The following is a 9,514-nucleotide window of genomic DNA, read 5'->3' on the forward strand; positions in this document are numbered from 1 at the left end:
CGATGGGTTTAGGTGTAAATTAAAAGTTTAGGGTAATTATTAAAAGATTATATAAAGATGGAGGACCAAAAGGGATATTTGATAAATTTGGGATATAAATCCCAAAGTTCCAGAATGTGTCGAGCATCATCTCCTTTCTTTGCTTTTCTTTTCTTTTTCTGTTTCTCTGCAAATTCATCGTTCTTCGACCGTTTTTCCACCGTTTCTTTGATTTACGGAGATTCGACCGTCCAAATCATTGAAACTTAAACTATAGCATCCTTAAGTATAGATCTAAGTCCTAACCGAAGAGTTTTTGAGTTTCGGAAGCGTTTGAAGGGAAAACGTCTTAGACAGGATTTAGAGGAGAATTAAACGGGTGTATTTTCTTCAATTAGCAGCTAAGGTAAGTAACTATCAACTATATTTTGTGTTTTATGAATATATATATATATATATATATATATATATAATCAAAGAATTTTCAGAAATTGATATTTTAGGATTATACAGGAATTTTATAAAATTGGGGTTTTTCACGATCTTGCTTTTTATTGTGAAATTATAGTTCAAATGAACTATTGACTATGTTTATATGTGAATTTCAGATTTTACTTGGTTATCTTGATTTGAGGTTTCGTTGGTTTAATAACCTTGGAATTTGATTTGATTAAGGATTGATATTTTAGAGAATTAAACACTTGTGAGCTTGATTATGATCAAGTGAAGTATATACATATATACATATATGTTTTTGGTTTCAATCTCTCTCTCTCTATATATATATATATATATATGGAATAAAATGTTTGGTATCCATTGAGAGTAGTCCGGTCTGGTGGATTTAATTTTAAAGACCATATTTAGTGAGAAATATGGCCTGTGTACACAGTCTGAAGACCTATTGGGTATGGCAGCGAAGTGTTGGGTAAGACCATATGGGATAGGCAATGTTAAGAGACATCTCGTATATGTTGTGAATTGTGATTTGAATTATAAGGGGATGAACTCAAGAATGGATACAAGATTATATATTTTTGGTTTTTGGTTTAATACCTTGACTATATTATGAACTTCAGTTTTGAATATATTCTATAAGGTTTTGATTAAATATTTTATAAATGTATATATGTAGCTATGTTAAGTAAAGTTGGTTTTTATAGCTGATAGTTTCTTATTGAGATTTTTGTCTCATTTTTTCCAAATGTTTTTAATGTTTTGTTTTAGGCGAAGAAGTGCAAGGTACCGAGAGGGGTACTCGATCCTAGGGCGTGGTTCGGTTACAGCTACGAGGTGCAAGTCGTCTCTAGGGTATTGCATCCATTTTGTTCATGTACATATATGTGGATAGTACAAGGACACTTATATAACTTGTTTTTGGTAGTGTCCTTTTATTTGGTTTGTATTATCTACATGTATATATATAAAATTAGCTGAAGTTGAGAACTTGTGGAATGGTGTGAGATGAGTTATGAGTAAGTCATAACTTTGAGCTAGAGATATAGAGAATTGTCTATACAGGTGCTGCTGGAAAATCAGATTCATACCTGAATCTTGTGTTGCAGTTTTCGACCAGATATAGGCCGAATCTGTCATGGAGTCCTAAATGAAAGTTCTTTATTATTATCTTACGTTTCCAGGGGTCTTTGAATCACCTTAATCGGACTCCGTATGAAAAAGTTATGCTGAAAACGATATATGTTGGCCATTTTAGCTTTAAACCAGAATTTGGTTTTTGCTTTGATTTTTCTTCTTATTTGAGAGATATTGCTACTGGTTTATATAATTAGTCAGTGGTAATGTCTCACCGTCTTATCTGATCTTATTTTAGGTCGAGTTTGACATATGAGATATTTTCTATCTTTTATTCTCAAAAAAATAATCGAGTTTGATATATGAGATATCGACATCGTTTGGTGATTCTTCCGCTCTATCAATGATCAAACACAGAGTTAGAGAACCAATTATCTAACTAGTTTATGTTTAGTGATCAGATTGACCGACACAAAACAGAACAAACAAATTTAATAAGTAAATAGGATAAAAGAAAAAAAAAGTTAGAAGAGTAGTAGTATCTTACCGTTAATTATACCCCTTTATAGTCATAAATTTTACCTCCTTTTATAGTCATAGATTTTACCCCATTTTCCATCTATATGATTTCAAAAAGTTCAAATGTGCCTCTTTTGTTGTTTTGTAAATGCTATATACTCATAACCATCGTCTTAACTAGCTTGTGCAAAGTCCAAATTATGGTTCTTAAGTTTCTATTTGGTGTTGTTTTTGCAACTACATTCTGCATATTCTCCTTTATATTTGATGTTGCTGTTGGATAGATTTCACTCGGAAAATTAAAATCTTTACGAACCTTTCGATGTTATAGAATCGGGCTGGTAAAATACAAATGATACGATTGTTTAATGCTGATATATTCATCAGGAGTATTATATTATCATAAGTTATGTTGCTACTGCTTACTTCTTTTTTCATTAGTGAACTGAGACTTTTGTTGAGAACTTAGTTCTAACATGGGATCATTTGTTATATCTTTGCAGAATTTAAGACCTGTCATCCCTCCGGACTACCCTCCTGCTATGAGAACTTCAATCCCATACCTAACCAAAATTCAGCATCTCTCTCGCGGATCTGTAGCATGCTAGGTGAGTTGTAATTAGAAAGGTTTGTGTCCTAAGCCTTTCAATTTGTACTCTTCATTTATGTCACATTGAAGCGAGATTGAATTAGTAGATTGGTAGTGCTTTGTTAAGGAGGAAGTACCTTTCTTTGATAACTATACCTAAACAAGAAATTTTCAAACTTGAGGTTGCTTTGAACGATGTAAGCATTTGAAGATGACCTATTAGTAAAAAAGAGTTCATTTTCTATTTTGCTTCACATTCCAATAGTCTTCTTTTCCTGAAATTCAATTGGTTGTTTGGAGTTTATAATTTAGCTATCAACTCAACTGCGATTTTCCATGTCAATTATATGGATTTTCTTTTCTTATTCTTCTCTCTCTCTCTTTATGTTTAGCACTTTTGCTGATATATAGAATCATAAATGAAGGTTAATTTGGCATTAGATGGCGAGGCTTCTAGTCCATTCAACTAATATTCCTACCTTAGCTCATGGTTTAAAGAATGGCCAATCTCAAGAGTTGGAAACGTCAAGAAAGATTGATGCCAAAATGATGTGTAGTTCGCATCCAACCACATTGACTATGAGAGGGATCTCAGTTTTGCGAAGTGCAAATTGCTTAGATTCACTGCTAAAGTCAGGGCAAGATTTCCATTACAAGGTTGCATTCTCTATGTCACATAGGCAACAAAAGGCTAAGCTATTTGTAGCTAGGACTATGTTTGAACGCTTCACAAAAAAGGCAATTAAAGTAATCCTACCTGCCCAAAAGGAAGCAAGGTGGATTGGTCATAATTTTGTTCGCATAGAGCATATTCTATTGGCTCTTATTGGTGAAGGAACTGGAATTGCTGCAAAGGTGCTTAAATGCATCAAATTCAATCTTAAGGATACTTATTGTACTCTTGAATAATAATATTAGTTATTTTTTTATAGACAATTTCCTTTTTATATAAACAGATGGTATGTTGTGTTTTATTCAAAAGTTGCATTTTGGATTATTAAATATTGTTACTATAAAATACCGTTGCGTTTACTTAAAAATATCATTGCATTTCTCAAATAAAAAGTGTAGTTATTGGTTATAAAATGTTGCATTGTTTACAAACAATCGTTGCTATTGTGTAAAAAATTGTGTTGCTTTAGCTCAAAACATGTTGCATTTACTCTAAAAGAGTGTTACCTTAAACTACAAAATGTTGTCTTTACATAACTATGGCAACATATTGCAAATATTAGAAGTGTTGCTTTTATGATGAAAAATGTTGTCTTACATTATTTTTTTTATATAGTGTTGTCTTTGTTGTAAAATAAGGCAACACGTTTCTTTATGTTGCATTTAAGAACATAATATTGCATTTGACATCAAAGGCAATGGTGAATATACCAACACTTTAAATATGACCTAATGTGTTGCCTTATCTCATTTTTTGACCTATTGTTACATTTTTACAGTCAATTGCAACTCATTTTTAATGTTACAATTGGCCATCTATGGTGTAGTGAGAGCATCTCTAACAGCCTCTTAAATTGGCTCTTAAGTTAAAATTTGAAGAGGGAGAATGAAAAACCAGCCCCAACAACCTCTTAATGGCTCCTCAAATTACTAAGAGTCTCTCCATCATCTCTGTTAATAGATAGTCTCTCTACCTCTTAGAGCATCTCCAATAGACTCTTAGTGAACTCTCTATAAATAATATAAATAATTGACTCTTAGTGATTTAAGAGTGACTAAGATATATCATCTCCAACAATGCTCCTTATAAATTTTTCCTTATTTATTATTTTATTATTAAGATTATGATTTATTATTATATTACCAATAGTGTGAGAAGAGAGACTCACCAATAATAAATTATTAATAAAAAATGAAGTTAGGAGGCGCTAAAAGGTGGAGAGAGGCTTTCTAGAGATGATGGAGAGACTCTTAGTGATTTGAGGAGCCACTAAGACTTTGATTGGATGAGAGGTTTTAAAGGGTTGGTAATGGAAGGATTTGGAAGGGTTAGTGGAAACACTTGTTTAGAAGATTAAAAAATATGAGGGTAAGAGTTTTGAAAGGTTGATGAAAGGTTTTGAAAGGTTCAAAATCAAAATTTTTTTAATAGATTTTCAACCCACCAAATTAGTGGGTTTAGAAGGGTTTTGATGAACCCTTACCTTTCTTCCAAATAAGGGTAATGGTAATACCCTCTCCCCCCTCCTTCCCCTTCCTTACCCTTCCCTATCCTTCATCCAATCAAGCCCTAAGAGACTGTTGGAGCTGATTTTTTATTTTCTCTCCTCAAAGTTTAACTTAAGAGCCAATTTAAGAAGCTGTTGGGGATGTTTATAGTGTCTCTTAATTTATTTTTTATTAATAATTTATTATTGAGGTCTCTCTCTCCTCTCACTATTGGTAAATATAACAACAATTAATAATTTTAATGATAAAATAATAAATAAAGAGTAAATATAAGGAGTATTGTTGGAGATGATATGTCTTAGTCATTCTTAAATTACCAAGAGTCAATTATTTATATTATTTTTAGAGAGTGCACTAAAAGTTTTTTGAAGATGCTGTAAGTGTAACTAAGTAGATAACTAATTCTAATTAGTATAGTTGGATAATATATAATTACATATAAATATAAATAAATGTATTTTTATATTTTTTAATATTTAATTGACATTCGGTCGGTTTCGGTTAACCACGGTTTTGCAATACCGAAACCGTAACTGTAACCATTAACCACTGATTTTTAAATTAAAAATCATGCCCTAGTCTATCGGTTTCGGTTAACCTTATTTTCAATTCAGTTTCGTTTTTTTTTTGGAATTTTTTTTGCACCCTTATCAAATGATATCCTTTATTGTACAAAAAATAGCCTGGACAAGTTGAACTCAAATCACTTGAGAAGAATCAGCAAAGTTCAGAAAGGGGTCAGTATATGACGTCCCTTTTCCGATGCTTAAATTAGAAATTTTACTAAGAAGAAAGTAAGTAAGACTTGAAAACAGAGTGAAGAATTGATTGCATATTTTGTATCTCTTTAGGAATGACTGTGTAAACGAAAGACACTTACTAGTGGTGATGAGTAAAAAAAAATTTAGTCCAAAAAGAAGGGTTAAAGTGTAAAAATACCTCTAACGTTTTGGGTCAGGAGCAATTTTACCCATAACGTCTAAAATGGTGCAATTTTATCCCTAATGTTGGAAGCCAAAAACAGTTTTACCCCTAACGTTGATAAATTGGGTCAATTTGAGAAATAATTCATCAAACTGTCTTCTCGGTCATGAATCTTGTCATCTACACTTCAGACATGCGTTATTTTATCAGTAACAAATCACAAACATATGTTGGGATGTGAAAAAAATATTAAAAATATACTGTCTTTTGTACGAATTAGACAAAAAAAATATTCAAAAAATTCACCGAATTTATAAATACTAATCTCCATTTTTATTATTAAATTACAAAAAACATTATATCATTTTTTTTAGAACAAATTGATATGCAATTGGTACAAAATAAAGAAAAAAATGACTATATGTTATAATAGTGTCTGAAATTGATCAAATTTATCAATATCATGGGTAAAATTGCTTTTGGATACAAACATTAGGGGTAAAATTGCTCCTGATCCAAAACGTTAAGGATATTTTTGCTCTTGGCTATAAACATTAGTTTAAATTTTTTTTACATAGAGTTTTTCCTCCTCTCCCTCAAATCCTGGATTCGCCACTGTCTTCGAGCCTAAGAAAAATAAAGGTAGAAAGAAATGTCTAATTATTTAGTTAAACAAAAATAAATTAAGAAATAATGAATCACATTTCCTCATACCTGCAAATTAAGAAATTAACAAAAGAAAAAGTATTATAAGTTTTTGGTACTTCTCAGAATTTGTGTGTTTGTAAAAAAGAAGAAGGAACTTGAGTTGAGCAAGTAGTAAAGTATTGCAAAAGAAAACATTTTTTTTTCTTTGTCGTCCTTCTTTCCTCCTCCGGTCTAGCAAATTAACTTTACACCTGTCACCCGCACTATATCTTGGGCCCACATTCCATGGCCTTTCTCTCTTCCATAATTATACAAGACTCTTCAAAATCAAATCCCTAACTTGCTTCCCACTCTCTCTCTTTTCTCTTTTCTCTTTCTCTTTCTCTTTCTCTTTCTCTGATTCTCTCCATCCTAGTTTTATCTCTACTGCCAGAAACTCAAACACGATTATCAGAGAATGGCTAGTACTACTGCTGCTACCGATCCAGATCATAGACAAGATGAAGAGAACGCACCTGCGGCCGATGACGAGGATACCGGTGCTCAGGTTGCTCCCATAGTTAAGCTTGAAGAGGTTGCTGTATCAACCGGCGAGGAAGATGAAGATCCTATCCTCGATCTGTATGTTATCTCTTTCATCTGTACTTGTTTCTATGCTTAATCATTTCTTTATTTGTTTTCATATCTTTCTTCAGTGTCTCGCTTTCTGTTTCTGCTTCTGTTTATTGAGTTGTTTATCTTGTTTTGTAGTAAATCGAAACTGTATCGATTTGATAAGGACGGGAACCAGTGGAAGGAAAGAGGAGCCGGAACTGTGAAGCTTTTGAAGCACAAGGAGTCTGGCAAGGTTCGCCTTGTCATGCGCCAATCTAAGACTCTCAAGATCTGTGCTAATCATCTAGGTTAGACAAGTTTTATTGCTCAACTGTTGATCACTATAAAACTTAACTTGCAGATGTATCTTAAGTGTACTTGATATCAGTGTTTCACTTAATTGATGCTAAATTACCTAGCTGATTCCCAGTTGCTAATTGATTTGCTTAGTTGCGAGCAATTAATTTAGTACGTTGGTTTAATTTATACTACTGTAGTGAAGCTTGACTGTGTCGTTCTCTAATGTGCCTCATTGATTGTTTTCTTACTACATTTATCTAAGTTTTTCAGTTGTGCCATCAATTAATGTCCAAGAGCATCAAGGCAATGATAAATCTTGTGTATGGCATGCTGCTGATTTTTCTGATGGAGAATTGAAGAATGAGCTTTTCTGCATCAGATTTGCATCGGTTGAGAGTATGTTCCCCCACCCCCTTTTCTTTATTTTTTTTTCTTTTGCTTTAGCATACGTTTGTGATTTAAGAGTTCTTTGATCTTGTACCGTTATCCTCGAATTGATTAGGTATTCTTTTGCTTGAGATTTAAAATCCGAGTCCGAAAGTATTCCTGAGTTTACACAAGTGTAAGAAGCGTAACACTGTTTATAAGAACCTAGATGGAGGGGAGGGGAAGGGAAGGGGATTGACAGGTGTCTACTTCTTTATATATATTCAAATGAAAGAAGTCAAAGTAGATAAAGCCATTCGACAGAATGAGAGCATATTAATAAAATTTGGAAACTATTAGATCAGAACAAGAAGCATATGCATGTTGTCTGTGTACAGGTATTTTTTGGTGTTTGGAGATAGTTTTGCTGGAATTACCGGCCATTCATTGGTTGTTTGTCATTTTTATATACATAGTGGACAAAATATTTAGAACAGAGTTCAACACATTATGGATACTTTTGGCATCGTTTAGATGTCTCAAATAGAAGTCACTTCTATATTTTCTTTTAAATGATAATCCGACTCATTACAACTTTTATTTGTTTGGTTTGCAAAGTATACAATTTTTTTCGCTTTGGCTTTAGCATTTTTTATGTGGAAATTGATCATAGTCTCCTCCCTCTTCGCATATTTTCATTTTGTTCATATTCTAGTAGATCTTCTTATCTGTGCTCCGAGATATATAAAGAAAAGATTTGGCAATTTTTATTCCCATAACATGCAAGGATTAAAATCACGCAAGTAGATCCAAGCTGTTAAGGCACCATTTGCTATTTTATATGTGGGTCAAATTGTCAATTGTGATATTCCTGATCCTTTTTTACTTTATTATTGTCTTCAGTTTACTTTATTTGTGTTGTAACTTCCAGTGTAGGATGTTAATCTAATGAGTTGTCATTCTGCATGATAGATGCTATTTATGTATCATGTGGCTTTCGTTTCTGTCGAGTAACTTAAGTTAAGACTGATAGTTTAAGTTTTATTGTTTTACGTTCGTTTATGACATTCAGTTGCGTGATCTTCCACTCCCATAATAAACAATTGTATTTTGAAGCATCACTGATTCCTTGACATCTATTAGATTGCAAAAACTTCATGGAGACTGTTAAAGAGGTGGCTGAAGCTCAGGAAAAGAAAGAAGAAAGTAAAGAGGCTGCAGATGCTGCTGGACTACTAGAGAAGTTGAGCGTAGGGGATAAATCTGAGGAAAAGGTAAAGGAAGAGGTTCCTGTTGAAGCAAAAGAGCCCACTGAAGCTGAAGTTGTGAAAGCAAAAGTGGAAAGTGGGAAGGAAGACAAACCAGCATCATCAGCGTAGATGTCGGTCAATTCTTATGCCACTTACCATTAGCACCACCGTTGTGGTTTCGAGTGGTTACTGGATATTATTTTTCCCATAGGTTTGGGATTGTTGGCATGTGTGCACAGAATTTTATTGCGTTAAAATGGTGGATAGTTTTTGGTCTTTGTTGTTCAGCTTGGGGGTCTCATTTCTTGGTGAAATATATATCTTGGGTCTCTTATTTATTGAGGGAAAAAAAATCTGAGAACGATTAGTACGGAAGAGTAATTGCAAGATTATCCATTAGATATCCATGTTTCTGCCCTCATAAATTAGATTTTGCTGTCAATTTTTGTGGTTTTCCAAGGCATAATTATGAGCTCCATTACCTTGCATATGAAGAGGGTAGTTTCACATTGTTAGAGCTACGGGTGTTAGTCAGACACCGAATCTAGGCAGGTTCGGCTCGGCTTGAGAATCGAAGAGATTGGGCTCGGCTTGATCTTGAAGCTCATTGAGTCTAGAATTTTTAAACTCG

General features: G+C 33.1%; 1 protein-coding gene across 1 annotated transcript; it reads left to right on the forward strand.

Moving 5' to 3' along the window:
- Positions 1–6,696: 6,696 nt before the first annotated feature.
- Positions 6,697–9,290, forward strand: LOC136206888 (ran-binding protein 1 homolog b-like). The gene is made up of 4 exons (XM_065998090.1): positions 6,697–6,994; positions 7,124–7,275; positions 7,538–7,663; positions 8,777–9,290. The coding sequence occupies exons 1-4, from the start codon at positions 6,831–6,833 to the stop codon at positions 9,010–9,012; spliced, it is 678 nt and encodes a 225-aa protein (XP_065854162.1). The 5' UTR covers positions 6,697–6,830; the 3' UTR covers positions 9,013–9,290.
- The last annotated feature ends 224 nt before the right edge of the window (positions 9,291–9,514 follow it).

The sequence above is a fragment of the Euphorbia lathyris genome, chromosome 9 (assembly GCF_963576675.1).
Source record: "Euphorbia lathyris chromosome 9, ddEupLath1.1, whole genome shotgun sequence".
In the NCBI taxonomy this organism is placed as follows: Eukaryota; Viridiplantae; Streptophyta; class Magnoliopsida; order Malpighiales; family Euphorbiaceae; genus Euphorbia; species Euphorbia lathyris.

What these genes read in the sequence shown, in the direction of transcription:
- LOC136206888 (XM_065998090.1), top strand. Translation starts at nt 6,831, where the DNA reads ATGGCTAGTACTACTGCTGCTACCGATCCAGATCATAGACAAGATGAA. An exon ending in GAAGATCCTATCCTCGATCT is followed by an intron (nt 6,995 to 7,123) that starts GTATGTTATCTC and finishes CTTGTTTTGTAG; the next exon opens with TAAATCGAAACTGTATCGAT. An exon ending in CAGATTTGCATCGGTTGAGA is followed by an intron (nt 7,664 to 8,776) that starts GTATGTTCCCCC and finishes GACATCTATTAG; the next exon opens with ATTGCAAAAACTTCATGGAG.